General features: G+C 34.8%; 2 protein-coding genes across 2 annotated transcripts; one reads left to right on the top strand and one right to left on the bottom strand.

Moving 5' to 3' along the window:
* The first annotated feature begins 6,205 nt into the window (after nt 1-6,205).
* Nucleotides 6,206-8,411, top strand: LOC110730357 (protein FEZ-like). Its single transcript, XM_021910148.1, has 3 exons — nt 6,206-6,799; nt 6,909-7,210; nt 7,475-8,411. Exons 1-3 carry the CDS (start codon nt 6,619-6,621, stop codon nt 8,147-8,149), a joined length of 1,158 nt encoding a protein of 385 aa, XP_021765840.1. The 5' UTR covers nt 6,206-6,618; the 3' UTR covers nt 8,150-8,411.
* A 2,037-nt stretch (nt 8,412-10,448) lies between these two features.
* LOC110730401 lies at nt 10,449-14,781 on the bottom strand. Its single transcript, XM_021910195.1, has 5 exons — nt 14,218-14,781; nt 12,780-14,134; nt 11,512-11,934; nt 11,070-11,308; nt 10,449-10,973 (listed from the first exon to the last, which is right to left on the bottom strand). The coding sequence occupies exons 1-5, from the start codon at nt 14,349-14,351 to the stop codon at nt 10,713-10,715; spliced, it is 2,412 nt and encodes an 803-aa protein (XP_021765887.1). The 5' UTR covers nt 14,352-14,781; the 3' UTR covers nt 10,449-10,712.
* Between the last annotated feature and the right edge of the window lie 1,717 nt (nt 14,782-16,498).

Below are 16,498 nucleotides of genomic sequence, written 5' to 3'. Positions count from 1 at the left end.
GACTCAAAATGAATAAGTTATGGCCAGAATACTAAACCGAGCCCAAACCAAGCCATTCTGATTTTCGTGCCTCATAATTTAATCCAAATCTTGGATGGTTGGATAGCCCTTGAAATTAGCTTTCCAATGATATATCATAATCCCAATTTCAATTAGAAACGAAAAAAATATGATTAATTAAAATACCAAACTCTATCCAAAACTGACACTATTCCACTATTGCGAATTGCAATCATATCTCAAATTCTACAAAAGATATCAATTTGATTCTAATTGGGTTGGAAAGTAGACTTCCAGAGCTTTCCAACGTTTTTTTTTTAATTTTTAATTTTCTTATATCTTATTCCGATTTCTAGATCAAAAGTTATGATAAAAACAAAAACTGCAAAATTGCAGAACCATCGCACCGCGATAGCACCAACGCGCCGCGATGGAACCTGGCGTGCCGCGATGGCACTGTCACGCCACGATAGGTCTATCGCCCCGCGATGAAACCTGTTTTGTTCCGATTCAAATTCTAATCTGTTTCTGATCGTTAGACTCTTTTTTTTTTCCTTATAAATAGAGGTCGTTTTCCCTGTTTTCAAATCAGCTAGAACCATCAATCATAAGCTACAATTAGCTATAATCATCATCAATCCTTATCAATCATCCATGTTCTTAGCCTAAACACATCCTTGATATTCTCCCAAATCAGTCACAGTTCTTCATTCACGAGATTCGAATACTTCAAGCCATTCTCAATGTTGCCTTCGACCTCGATGTGAAAGGTTGATAGTTCTGAGGGCTTGATCCCAAATCTATGTTTCAATTCATATTTGATTTATTTACTTGATTGATTTAACTTTCTTGAAGTTTACAAACGTGCGTATTGTTTTAATAGCAAGAAGGTTAAGGCATCAAAGTGAGTAATTCAATTACCTTTTTACTGTCATTTGATTTTGGAGTAGGAATTATGTTTAGGATGTTTTATTATGATTTCTAGTCTCATGTTTAGGATAATGCTTTGATTTGATTATTAGTGACATGCTAGGAATTGTTATTAATCCGTTTAGTATCATGCTTAGTATCTTACTATTAACAATATTTTGATGATGTTGTGATGATGATGATTGTTGTATTGATCATATGTTGCTTGATTATTCTTGATTTATTGTTATTGCTTGATCACGCCCCCTTTTTCAGGTTTAAAGGGAATTTGTACTTGAATTCACGCCTAATAAGATAATTAATAATTTGATTTAGGTTCAATATGATTTTAATTCAAGTGATCACCAATAATAGATTTGATTGTGCATTAATAATCAACCAACGTAGATTAAACAGGTTTAGGGTTAGCTTGATGTATGTATGTTGATCGAAAAGCGCACATGAATATCATAAGAATTGATTAGAGGCCTATTTAGGACGGGTTCAATCTCTTTTAGGTTGGATTCATACCATCATCCCTGAACATCCAATCATGCTTCTGAACCACTATGGAGTTAGCGATCTCCGTGATCGTGAATGGAGTGTAACCTTCACACCCGTGAACGGTTTACAAGTTCCTAAAACTTGTTGGTGACTCTTTATCTCTAGCTTCTTTTCCTTGGAACGCCGCCATGCCTAAAAGCATGAACCACAGTAGAGCTTAATGGTGAGTTGAAAAATTCCCTACTATATCATTCATTGTTTGGATGATATGATTAATTGTTTGGATGACATGATTAATTGTTTCTATGATATCATCTATTGTCTGGATGATATCAACTATAGGCTGGATGATATCATCTATTGTGTCTATGATATCATCCGTTGTCTAGATGATATCATCTGTAGGCTGAATGATATCATTTATTATGTTGAAACCCATTGTCTGGATGCTATCCTCTATTGGTTCCATGATATCATCTATCAACTAGATGATATCATCTATTGTGTCTATGATATCATCCATTGCTTGGATGATATCATCTCTAGGCTGGATGATATCCTTAGTGATTTTATGATATCATCTATTGTGTTTATGATATCATCCATTGTTTGGATGATATCATCTATACGTTGAATGATATACTCTATTTGTTCTATGATATCATCTATAAGTTGGGCTTGTTGTTTTGAGGCTTACCTCACGAAACTGTTGGTGATACAAGCCTCACGTAATAACTTCTTTTTTCTTAATTCATTGCATACAAAACGAATTGTTAAGGTAATACCCCTAAGATTGAGGTCCCCCCCCCCCCCTAATTTTCATTACCTTATTTGATGGGGGCATTGATTAGTGATGTCACTTATGAAAAAAGTACGTAGTTTGAACTGGAGTTACATTTTATAAACATGAAAATTGAATTATCTAAATTTAAGATATGAACCTTTTGAGATTAGGTTGTGCTTATTCAATTATTTATTAATTCTTATACATTGAACATGTGTAAGCCTTGTCTAAACTTAATGGAACTAAGTTGAAGTTATTGAGGATCTCAAGCCTAAGTTTTTATATTTATAAATTTAGTGATCGAACAAATCCTTCCAATCAAGTTTGATTTTATTCATTTCAATTTTACTTTGGTGAAATATGTCTATATTTTAAGTAAAGTTAATAAATAAAATTTTATCATATTAAATTTACAAGTCAAGTCGAGTCAGTTTCAAAATTAGGTTATATTATTTCATTTTCAGACAAGTTTTGAAAGACCTAATTTCTTAGCATAAGAGTAATGGAGTGCCAAACACTTGAACATCTTTGTACAATATTGGTTGAAACATTCGTACATCAATAGTCAACTAATTAGTTCAACTGCTCTTCTTACCAAAAACATGAATTTTGAATTCTGAAATCACCAATCTCTTTCATCATGCAAATTATGTTTTTTGTTTAATCCCATTTAACATTCAATCTACACAAGACAATTAGATTTGGTACTCTAATCAAGTTTAAAACTTCAAATTTTTTTGTAACTAAACTCCGCCTTGATGGTCCAAAACATTTCCCCATAAGAAGGCCATAAATATAGGGGATGCCTTAAAATTTTTAATTCTAAACAAAGATAAAGGTTTAAATTAATTTGCATTTATTTGGGGCTTAGATGGTCATTATTTTTCAGTTTTATGGATCATTTTATACGAGTATTATTTTTTAAAAAGGTAAGAAAAAATATATTAGGAAATCGATCAAGGTACATGCTTGAACATTTTCTCACTAAATTTAGTTCATTGATTGAAAGTCCTACCACATACTTTTCTATATTGTTTGAAATTCTAAATTTGAGGTGTAATCTATTTACCTTATTTTCAATTATCTGAATCTTTCTTATCTTATCTGAACTTATTAGACCTTATCTATATAAGATCTTATTATTTACTCTTAATAAGTATAAAGATGCCTTAAAAACAATGATTTCGAAGGAATTCGATCGCATGCCTTGGATATCACCGTACCCCAGATACATAAACCACATTCTTAGTTGAAACTTTAGACTGGGAAGACATGAAATCAAATATAATGCGGAGTATATGAACAATATGATATTGCCTTTACAAGTCCTTGTACACAAGGGAAAAAAAATGAGCACCTATATTTTTAAGGTAATAAAGGACAACAATACTACCAAATTTTGGAAAGCCCTGAAATAGAGGTAGGAAATTAATTATTAATTGGTTTAATTATATAATCAATGCCACCAATAATTTAACAAATCCAATAAAAATAAGATAGAAGTCCCCGTAATAAGTAAGTTATTTTTCTCTGACAAGTCAAACTTAAAAACAATCTGGGAAAAAGGAATGAAAGAGGAATAGAAGCTTTCTAAAGAATGGAATAGAAATTTTGGATCAAGGAATCCCTAAGCCTAAACGAATTATTATATGATTAATTACTGTTTTCAAAGGGAAAGGGTCTTTATGGAAATTGCACTGAATCCTTTGCATTCCTATAATTAACAAATAATTGTCATTAATTCAACCTTGTTTCCCCAATAAGAAAAATTCTAACAAAAAAAAAAAATATTGGTTTTATTTTTCTTATGAGGCTAGAAAAAGATATGTCAAAGCAATTTGAATTGAAAATTTCACAACTTGCTCACATTTTCCTAATTTTAATTAGTCTAGTTGGCGAGCATCTTGTTCGATCCTAACTTATTTAAATCAGCCATATATAATTATCTGGGTCTAGTGATATTAGTTTGACTTAAAAATCAATTTGCTGATTATTAAAGATCATCAGAACTTAGCTAATATATTTTTTTTCTTGATCGAGCATTATTCTTTTTCTTCTATCATCACTAAGTAACAAATGAACAACATAGGCTGATGCTGCTGATGATGATGATAATAATAATAATAATAATAATAATAATAATAATAATAATAATAATAATAATAATAATAATAATAATAATAATAATAATGAGGCGGCTCAGCGCACATTTGACGGGGCTTTTCAATCTTCCTAGCTTGGAGTGTATTGTTACTGCTTCGGGACTTGGGTTTGACGATTAGCAGTGTCGGCTTGCCACCTTACCATTTGCATTTGGAGGGTTTGGTGTTTATTCCGCACGTGATGTTCGTCATTATGTTTTTCTTGCTTCTCGATTACAGTGTGCTGGGTTGCAGACAAAGCTTCTGCGACATGCTGACATTGTTGGTCTTGGTCGAGCCTTTGAGAATGCATTGAGTCTGTTTAATCGAACGGTGGAGTTTGACATTTTCAGTAATCTTAGTGAGGTCGCTGCCCCTAAACTCATGAAGAAATTGATAGATATATTTTTGACAAAGGTTACCGCTTCTGCAGAATCCACCTTTTCTTTATCTCCTCGACAATCAGCATTGTGGAAATCGCAGCAGGGAGATCACACCTCTGCTTAACTTCGGGCGGTTCCTATTTCAGGGTTGGGTCAGACGATGAACGCAAAAACTTACCGATGTGTGTTGTGCTACCGGTTGGGTGATCCATTGTTCAATGTTTCGACGCCATATTCTGCTTGTTCAAGGGTATTTTATGGGGATATTTTCGGTGATCACGCGGTGTCGTGTGCTGGTATGGTGGGTAATAAGCATCGGCATAATGTTTTTCGGGATACCCTTGTTTGTGTTTGTTATCGATATGAGATTTCAGCGAGAAAGGAGGTTGACATTGAGTTGTTTGGAGGGAACGACGGGGCCCTCAGACCTGCAGATGTGTTACTTTATTCCTGGATCGTGGTCGCAATGTCTGTGTTGACTTGACAGGGTCTTCTCATTTGACACAGTCGGGGCTATCTGACTTTGTTCTTGGGCGGGTTGTGGCTGATGCGGCTCATCGGAAGCGGGTTAAGTACGAATCTAGTTGTCAGGCGATTGGATATGGTTTCATTCCCTTCTCTTTTCTTCACATAGGGAATTAGAGAAGGAGGCTTTTGCATTGTTGAAGCCGGTTCAGAAGTTCTCGACGACACAAGACATTGGGGCACGTTCTGCTGCTCATATATTTACTAGGATAGAATTTGTTATAGCTAGAGGAGTGGGGGCCCACATTGTATCTCGACTTCCCACTAATTTTTTATAGGTTGTATGACTTTGTCTGTTTTTTAAATAAAATAATAATAATAATAATAAAATTTGCTGTGTTGATCCCTCTTCTCTACTCACAAGCTAAAAAAAAGGGTCATAGCCCATTTTTCTTGCTTTTAGGTGTGTCCAGCTATTGTGACGAGGTATGACTTAGTGAAGGTCATTCTGTTATATCTTACTACGAATTATATTATTCTGGATTTTCCAACTACAAAGTAACATTCACTCCCTTGTCACTTAAAAAAAATGTCTAGTCAAAACAAAATAATACGTATAACTTTCGGGTCCAAATAATAATGGGTTCAACTCAATTGATTCGGGTGGTTTTAAATAGGTACTCCATCCGTTTTTAAATACTTTTTCATTATTTTTCTATGTGCGGAGTTTTAGGAAAAATTAGAGAAAATAATAAAATATGAAGGTAGTGGAGTAGCTTAAAAAATAAAAAAATTGTAAAAAGCAAAAGTAGTTGAGAGAATCGGAAGAGAGAGAATGTGAAATTAATAAAATATGATTTATGTTGGGTTCATTAGTAGCGAAAAATGAATTAAATGTTGTAAGAGCTTTCCAAATAAGGAAATAGAACAAATATTTAAAAACTGCCGAAAATAAAAAGTGCACCAAATATTTAAAAACGGAGGAGTAAATTTACTCTTGAAAATATAAATAATTGCTGATAACAGAAACCAGCAAACTGAAGAAATAGTGCTCCTGCTTCAGTAGAGCTAGCTTATTTAAACTCTATTTCACATGAGTTGAGTGTAACTAAACTCTCTTCCTCGTGCGTTGTCGTAAGTAACACATAAACACAGTTTTCAGTGAAGACTTAACCACAAACCGCGGCCGAGGCTTCGCATTCAGAGCCCCTTCCAGCAACCATTTCAATGGCTTTGAATGGTGTGTAAATCGTACGACACACTAATCTTTCCACAAAGTTGTGCAGTTCTAAGAGTTGAACAGTTTTTGTAATAATTTCTACTTATTGCTTCACTTTAGCTCTTCCAAACAATGCTATTTCTGGTTAAAACCACTTTTCTGTCTTTGAGTTTCTGATCATATTTTTATACTAAGCACAACTGAGGAGAGAAAATGGAGGAGAAACATGAGGTTGATAAGGTTGATGATGTTATTTTGCCGGGTTTTCGGTTTCACCCAACTGATGAAGAGCTTGTTGCGTTCTACCTCAAAAGAAAGATACTTCAGCAATCTTTACCTATTGAGCTTATTAAGCAAGTTGACATCTACAAATACGATCCTTGGGATCTTCCTAGTAAGTAAAAGCCAGACTATCTTGAAATTTATTATGATTTTAGCTTGTTTTTCGATTTTCACAGACTAACCATGTATGCATATAAATATATGTATGTTCGTCTTATCAGAGTTGGCGTCTACTGGAGAAAAAGAGTGGTATTTCTACTGTCCAAGAGACCGGAAATACAGAAACAGTTCGAGGCCTAATAGGGTAACCTGTGCTGGTTTTTGGAAGGCGACTGGGACTGACAGGCCGATATATTCCTCTGATGGTGCTAAGTGCATAGGCTTGAAGAAGTCTCTTGTGTTCTACAGAGGAAGAGCTGCTAAAGGGATGAAGACTGACTGGATGATGCATGAGTTCCGGTTACCTTCTCTGCATGACTCTGCCCCGCCTAAGAAGCTTTTTGACAGAAGTTTTCCTGCTAATGTAAATCTCCTGTCTTTTTCTTTCTTGTATTTCTTCTTGCATGATGAAAAAGACTTTGTTAGTTTTCTATTACAGGTTATTAATTTTCCTTATAACAGAAGATGAACTGAACATCTTTATCTGCTTGAACGCCTTAATCCCTTAAGTGGGGTCCACTACATGAACCAGCATAAGGACTTCCTAGGAGGTCACCCATCCTAACATAAGTAATAATATTTCATGAAGGGTGACCCTAAAGTTTGTAATATTTTCTGTGACTTGCAGGATGCATGGGCAATCTGTCGTATATTCAAGAAGACAAACACCATGGCGCAAAGAGCTATTACACACTCTTGGGTATCCCCTTTAACAGAAACTACTGCAGCATGTGATATGTTCAATCAAGCTTCGAATCTCATAGGCTCTCACTTTAGTCCAGATAATATATCATGCACAACTGAAGGAGCGAATTCATCCATACAAGCCTGTAACAACAGTAACCTACAGAATACTACTTCATCCCCTGTTAGTTTCTCCACCCTTGATCAATACAAGCCGATTACTAATCCAATGGTCTCTAAAGTGTCCGTGATCCCAACCTCCTTTGCAGACCTCCCAAATAACTTGATCTTCCCATCAGGTGAAGTTTCTGCCATGTTCCTGAACCTCACCCCTGCTTTCACCTCAGAAGTTGGTAAAATCACAGATATTATAGACTTTGGTGGGTCACAGCAGCTTTTTAATGGTCTTCCTATGGGTTTATCACAGAATATTGTTGAAGCAGAAGATCAGTTAGGGTTCAGGAAGAGCCAAAATCAGCAGTGGAACGGCATCAGATCAATTGGTTTTCCTTTCAGTTTGCCGTCTTCTGTCTCAAACTCCGGTACTTTATCATGGGACTCGGCTCCTTGTCCTAGTGAGTTGTCGACAAGTTATTCCTCAAACAAATGCTATAGGTAGAATAGAGATGGATTTGAATGTAGGAGATCTAGCTAGTTTTTTATAGCTTTTTCTAGGCGCTTAAGTTAGATCAGCTGTAGGAGGAAGTAGTTTTTAGAGTGCAGTTTAGTTCTTTAGTTAAAAGTTAAATTTTTTGTTGTTAATTCATATGCAAAAGTTCTACCTTTCTTGTCACCAGTTTTCTATGAGTCTCTCGAGTCTCAATTTTGAGCTGTAAAATTTGTGTCCAGAAAGGGAAATGATATAAGTTTCTGTTGATTGATGTTGGTGTTAATGTGTAAAACCTCTTGAATATTAACTATTAAGTATAAATCTACATTCAGGCATGACTTTTAAAATACATTCTACCATGTCAGAATCCTTAACACTAACGAAAAACTATTTTAAGATTTGATAAACGGGTTAAATCCTCCACATAGTCTTGTTATTACTTCAACACTCTCCTGAATTATCATGATGGTGCTTCTCCTTCATCCTTGGACAAAAAATTATTTTAGTGTCATAAGTATGGTGTTCATTGTAAAAAATAATTGGCGGGTATAGTCAAAGATGAACAAATTTGGCTGTCTCAAAGTTGTGGTATCAGTTATCATACCTCTTATATTATGCTGTAATCAAATTATGTTTAAAACATGCTGCAATCAAAGCAATGCTGGCTGTAAAATTTTCTCCTGTAGTCAACACTGTGTTATCGTCAGAAATCTACAATAGGAGTAATTCTTGACACTGTCTCTTACTACAAAAATACAAGGAAAAGTTTTATAAAAGTTCTGATTTTCTGAAGCAACATAAGCAGTATCTGGTTCACGATCTCTGATCTCATACATCAACTCATTTTATCTTCGGAATAATCTTTCCAGATTTTTTCTAGACAAAGCTATTTCATGTCTTTCAACTACCGGTGGAATTTCAACCAAGCAATTCAATACATGCATATCTTCAACTGAGCACCACTATAAAACATGGTTTTCCCTGTCAAATACAAAATGTTCTTAGTCCATACTGATTGCAGTAAGCCATTGAATGCTTATAGAGCCATAATATTACTAATAAAAATCACTCTATACAAATTGTTTTTCTACCCTCCCATAGAAGCTACTTCACAATAACTGCTGTAAGACACTATCCTGCTTCAACCAGCACCGTGTAGCATTAGGTCTCTTATTGTCGAGCATTGTTCCAAAAGAAAAGATACCATATATATATGCTTTCAAGAATTTAAAACATATTTAGTTAGTTAGGAACAATATAATACAAGCTCAAAAGTTTATTTCTCAGCTATTTTCTCATCCTAGTAAATAGCTGTGGAGGCAGCTCTTTAGTTTCATAGTTCATTAGCTCCTTTTGTTTTTCTTCCTGGCCACTGCTCCTGTAACATTTTTAAGTATACACTCTTTTCTATTTTCTGGCAAAGCACTTGCAGCACTCTCTATGCATGTTAACGAAGAGATATTCGTATTAAGTAGACTATGTGGAATGATAAAAACCTCTTGCTCTAGAGCAGAATCACCTCTTGATCAACACAGTAATATCATTTGACCCCTTCCGGCAAGTGAAAGTCCAAAATGACAGTTCTGTATGCAACGTATAATTGAAAGTGGAGTATGAACATTTTTAGAATCAACTGAACTGCCTTTATCCCTCTCTTTCAAATGTTATGTAGAAAATTTCTTGATGTCATGTATTGGAAGGAGCACAGGGCAGGGTAATATACACCAAGGCACATTTTGGACATTAATACTCGGAGAAATTTCCTGCTCGGCAAACCTGCAGGGACTCATATTCAATACGTTCAAGTCTGAAGGCGGCAAACCTGCAGGGAATACAAAGGGGCTTGCAGATTATTCCTTGTACACAAATAATGTCCAATTTGCTGAATGAGGATTTTGAATATCTGGACAAGATGGCTGAGCATCCCCATTATGTATATTTGGTATTGAAAACTTACGCAATCGATTTTGCAATTTTAAAATGCCCTAAACAGTAGTATAAATGTTTGTGTCGCAACTCCAGACCCATTTCTTGCAAGAACATCCATCTTACACCTAAGTGTACCTAGAGCCAGTTGCACCAGATGGTGTTTTTATTTTTTAATCTATAATATTATTTTGTTTTATATTTTTGCTCATTTGATCAATTTTGTTCAATTTTACGGAGTACAAATTAAATGGAGTAAAATTGATCAAATGAACCTAGAAATACCCTTGGGTGCACCTGGTGTAAGATTTTGTACGTTTATGCATATTACCTTACAAAGCCTTCTAACACATCCTTAAGGGAAAATACAAAATCAGTACGGTTACAGGATCAACCAGAGCATTATTATTTGGAATTTGATGTACATTATCAAGTCTTATACAATCTATCATGCATTCCAAAATTTCTGCATGCAATTATGCAAAGATGCAAAAAATTGTACATCTTTTACCTAATTTCCTATCAACTCTTTTATTCATATTCTGTATTCCAAAGGTATACTAAAAAAAACCTCTTTTTATTCACATTCTAACTATACAAAAATCACTATATATCTAAAACTCGGCAACATCCTTATTTTTACCAATTAACTAGGAAACAGCAAAACTACTGAGGTATCTACGTGCAATTTTCTGTCAACCAAGCGAATGTTGTTAAGCTTATCGCTGCACCAAACTAATTGCTCTGTAGTTATTCTTGGCATGTTCAATACCCTTGAAATGAGTCTCAAATCAACCTGCGAAAAGAAATATAAAACATTGTCTGAACCTTCTTCCTGTTGATGCTTTTGGATTTTTTTCAGTACACACTTCCCGCTCCTTACTAGATCTTTGAGCTTCTTTTCTTTCTGCAATTATAATCCAAGTTCAACGACAAACATTTAGAACAGGCAACTAAACAGCGTTAATAATTAAATTCGGTACAGCTAAAATGTTGACACAACCTTTTGTAGACTGGATTGAATTTGATCTAAGAGACTGGCATCTGCTGGGTTTTGGAGTTCAGCATTGGAGTTTCTTCGACATTTCAACAGACCTATGTAGGTCGTGTCTTTATCAGATCTGATAAACCGCCATAATACACGAATTGAATCCTCAATGACCTCTACAAGCTGTAAACTTGTAATGGCATCTTTGCTGCTGACGAATTTTTTTTCTTTCTTTCTATCCCTTGCATTATCATCTGCAAATAGCCAATTGCAAAAGTCATTTCAGTGTATCAACTAGTCAATATAAAACAAAGTTGGCAATTCATCAGTCATATTGAAGTTGGAATTAGTCTTGTTCTATATCCTGTTAGACATGTTTATTAACTTGTTTTCGATTAGGAATTGGTTTTAGTACTGTTGCTTTATGAGCTACATTCAAGAAAGAGGCCGGTCTGACCTCGAATGAGAGGAACTTGAAGAAGATTTTGTTGAACACATCGATTCTTGACATAATTTTGCACCCTTGGACCTTGAAATCGCTCATCCTCTAAGAATCTTGTCAGGAGAACTTGGAATGTCTGAAACTTATCTGCAACTTCATTGTACCGGTGTATACCATGTGGATCGGTGTCCCATAAATCCAATGCCTTACCATACTGCCATCGAAGGAACTCCCATGACAGGCACATCTGTCCTACATACACCATCTCCAAGTCGCTCTCCAGTTCTCTGCTGAATTTCTTCATAACTGGTTGGTTAATTTCTGTTGATAATTTCGGCTTACAAGGCCAGCAATCAAGGGAAACAATTGTTGCTAATGCCGGGGTTGAAATTCTGTTCTTCGAAATTGATTTAAGTGGGTCTTTCAGCCGAAGAAATCCTGGTATTTTCCATTAAGATAATTAAAATATGTGGTCCAAGGGACTTTTAGTAATCATTCAATTGTTGTTTGAAAAGGAAGCTATAATTGGAATTATGATTATGTACTTTTATCAAACTTTTCCCAAAAAGTTGATAAGATAAAGTAAGTTATATACAAGTACAAGTATATTATAGGCTTAGCACTGACTGAACACATCTACCAGATAGATTTTCTCAATCAAGTTGAATTCATATGCAGTAGGTTTCATGTCGAAATCAAGCATCTATACAGAGATACACAGCTAATGCAACTATTTCCGAATATGATATAAACCATGAAAGATACATAAGCATCACTTTTCTAGCAAAATTCAACTCAGGCAAGAAATGAGATGACAACAATAGGTTGGTGGACTTTCATAGATGGATAGATTTTCCACATCACCCAAATATTCTTCACATTCAAATACATCGTAACATTTCAGGTGTATTGCATACTCAGTAGGACAATTCAACTTGCTTAATCAACTAAAACTTCATATTTAAGTAATATTAAATAAGGTAAAGTGTGACATTCAATCAGTTTCTTGATCACATATGGTAATGTTTCACAAACACTAGGAAAATGATATCTACAGAGTTTCCTTCTTAAAAAAAACCATTTTCTTTGTCTGTAAGTTCGAAAAACACCAAAATAGAGGCACTAAGAAAGGCTTAGTATTCGAAGGGGCAACCTTAAAAAATGCTTAAATTCATGCTTGTGTTGGTGAAAGTATATAAAAAATTGAAAGGAAGTATATAAAAAATTGAAAGTGGTATTTAACAAGTAATACTTATTAACAAACAAATAATATACTAACTTACCAATTGCATACATCTTTTGATAGTTGAGGATATCCAATTTCCTCATCCTTTCTTTGTAGCTCTTGTAAAACTTGTTTAATTCATCCAATGTACCGCCTAATTTATACTTTCCTTCAATCTTCCACGGCTTCAAATCATCCATTATTTTCGGAGACTCAGACTCTTCTAAGATAGTTGGAAGCCCTATAGCTCGAACTTTCTTAATCTCCATTTTTAACTGTTCTACTAAATCTTGGTGCTCCCATTGTGTTTCAAGCCCATTTTGCTCATCAGAATCTGAAGATAATTGTTCTCCTGAACTTTGTTTTTCTTCATCTTGTTTCTTTTCGGGTTCAGTTTCCATGTTTGCTTCATGTTCTTTGTTGGAATCACCATTATCATCACCTTCAAAATTGGACTCTAACTTCTTGAGCTCATCTAGTATATCATCATCCTCATCATCGAAATCATCAGCTTCATACCCTTTGCTCAAATTTTGAAACTCTAAGTCTTCTTTTTCTAAGGCTTCCTTAGTTAAATTAACCTCATTCCAACCAAATTCCATTGAAGTATCAACCTCAAATGCCCTCTCGAAATCAATATCAGACAAGAATCCATCACTAAAAGAATCAATAAACGAACTCCTAAAGCTGGACTCACTGCTCGGAGCCAATGAATCTAGGTCCAAATCCGATACTATAGACTCATCATCACTAGGAAGATGACAGCCATTTCTCATGATATCTTCAATATTCATCGAACCATTCACCAAGGACTTAGCATCACTAGGAATCTCACTACCATTTTTCATGATATCTTCATCATTCGTCGAATTATTCACCAAGGACTTAGCATCACTAGGAACCTCATTGACATTTTTCGCAACATTTACCTTAATCATTGAATCATTCCAAATTCCACACAATTCTTCGCCATTTTCAATTTTCATTACATTTAAATTATCCTCAATAACATTTGCTACATGAAGAAATTCATCAAATATAATCCCATTTTTCTCACTCCCAAAAACCTCACATTCTGAACCAATTCCGCGCTTAGAAATCTCTTCAACATGTAAGAATTCATGGGAAGCTTTCACAGTCGTATCGATTTCAGATTTCACACAATCATCTTTAGACTCAACATGATGATTTTCATCTAGATTTTCACATAATTTTGAGTAACTTGTAGATTGAGCATCATTATTATTAACATCATTATTTTGAAGAAATTCTTTAAAAGTTGGAAAACGAAACCTGAGAACTGGCTCTGATTCCTCCTCAATTATACTTTCCACCTCAATTTTTTCATTAGTTTGATGTTCTTCTTGTGGTTGAATCAACTTAATATTGGAATCCTTTTTCTGAGTTATAAATCTGCAACCAAAAAAATTAAAATTAAAATTATCATAAAATTAAATTTGTAATCAATCATGTAAAACAAAACACAAGAAAATTACCTAAAAATACATTTCCTTGTCATACCAAATAGAGTAAAGAAAGATACCCATAAAATCCTAATTAATAAAATCATTTTCCTGAATAGAAAAATGAATTGGGATTTATGAAAATACAACTTTTGAACACCCATCATTATAAAATTCAATCTAAAAAAAAAAAAAACAGGGGAAAACAGAGGAAAAAACAGGGGAAGTTTTTACAATTGTTCCTCAGAATTTTCTTTATACCCAAAAAAGATTTTGACTTTGGTGAAAAAAAGGGTATTAATTTTGGTGAGAAAAACAAGGAAATTAAAAGGGGTTGAAGAAGCAGAAATTTGACCCAATAAATAGAGAGAAAAAAGAGGGAAGAAAAGAACTTGTCAGCAAACTGAGAGAAGAGGAGCTATTCTGCAGTATGAAAGGGTTTAAGAGGAAATTAAGGGATAATTTTGCTTGTTAGTTTGAAGGAAGAATGAAGAAAGGTGTTGTTGTTGAAGGGTCCATTTTCTGTGAGTAAGAGTTAGGAAGGAGTAGAAGAAGCAGTCTTCTGAAGCTGAGTAGCCAACTACACAAAATACAAGGAATTTTTTTTGTGATTCTCATTTATACTCATTGCCGACGTGGTCTTCGGTGCCAAAGACCGAGGGTGTGTACTCCATTCCATACTAACTCTTCTTTTCACTTTGATTTATACACGCTTGTCAAAATATTAATTGGTTGTTGGTATAGTGATGATTGAGGTTGCACATATTTGATCTCACACAACAATTGAGAAGGTATTGGAATCTAATCATTTAGAATTAAGCCCCTGTAAACATCTAAAAATGTCTCCTCAAAACCAAACCCGATGATTAACAACCTTTCAACGCCATTATTGGTCGGGACGAGTATTTAACCTCGGGAGTGCTTAAAAGTCCACATTCAATCAAACATAAGCCTGCAAATCAGTCAACACATCAGTTCAAACATTTATGCAAACTTAGTCCAACGCTCATTTCAGCACAAACCCTTTTTAATTCATTTCGTGTTGAACTCGATTATTAAAATAACAAAACCCTAAACCTGAAATAAACCCGGAACAGCTGAAACGACGCTTAAATATCACCTACTTAATGATTAAGAAATAGGGTTAAAATGAATTTGGACGGAAATCTGGAAAATAGATTTGTCGTGTCACGGCAAAAATGCTGCACAACGGCAAATCCTGTCGTGTCACGGCAAACTATGCCGTGTCACGGCAAATCCTGTCGTGACGCGACAATTTCTAGGGTACCCTCCGCGACGCATTTTATTTTTAGGGTTTTGTGCATCACCCTGTTCATTTCCTCTATAAATACGAGACTGATTTCTCAATTTCAAGGCACCAAATCATTCTCTCTTCTCTCTCTTATGCTCTAGCCTAAACACTAGCCTACCCTATTCTTCCACCATACATACCCTAAGCACACCTCAGAGTCCGCACTTTACCCGAAGTTCCACACTTAAACCAAGGCGTGAAAGGTAGAACTGTTTGAGGGTTTGGCCTCAAATCAACAACTTTAATTTAATTTGATTTCCATTATTGTTATTATTTTCCTTGAACTTACTAACACATTTATTGTTTTATAGTTGCAAGCAAACGCAATCAAAGTAAGGAATCATGTTCCCTTTGTTCCTATTATTTTTCTAACGATTTTTATTATGTTTTTCATGTACTAATCGTTATTATTGTTGAATTGCTTCCAATGTTAATGATGATTTTATGATCACCCTATTTCATGTTAAAGGGAATATGTAATTGAATTTAACGCCTAATAAGATAATTTGGACGATCGGTTTAGGTTCCTTTTTAACCTTGGTGTTAATTGAAGTGATCACTAATAATTAGAATTATGTGTTGCATTAACATTCAACCAATTTAGCCTAATAATAGTTTGGAGCAAATTGAATCTTTTTTTGCATGCCTTTGAGATTGCAGGAATACTTTTCACAATAAGAATCGAGAGCTTCATGAATCATTACAAGTTTAATATCTAAGCTAGAACTTGAACGTGAACCCTCCATTTTCACACAGAAAGAGAATGAAGGCTTCACCGCTTATCTGAACAGGTGGAGGGAAATAGTTGCACTCTTGGTGGATCCTCCCAACGAAAGAGAGATAGTTCGCCTCTTCATCCAGAACCTGACTCACAAGTACAAGCAACATCTTAGGTTCTTGCCTTTGAACACCTTTGAAGCTGTGTACAATGTGGGCAATGAGATCGAAGATGAATAGATCAAGTTTGCTGGTGGTAGTAACAATAACAATAACACTTGGAAA

The sequence above is a fragment of the Chenopodium quinoa genome, unplaced genomic scaffold (genome assembly GCF_001683475.1).
Source record: "Chenopodium quinoa cultivar QQ74 unplaced genomic scaffold, ASM168347v1, whole genome shotgun sequence".
Classification (NCBI taxonomy): domain Eukaryota; kingdom Viridiplantae; phylum Streptophyta; class Magnoliopsida; order Caryophyllales; family Amaranthaceae; genus Chenopodium; species Chenopodium quinoa.
This window is presented reverse-complemented; position numbering and strand designations above follow the sequence as displayed.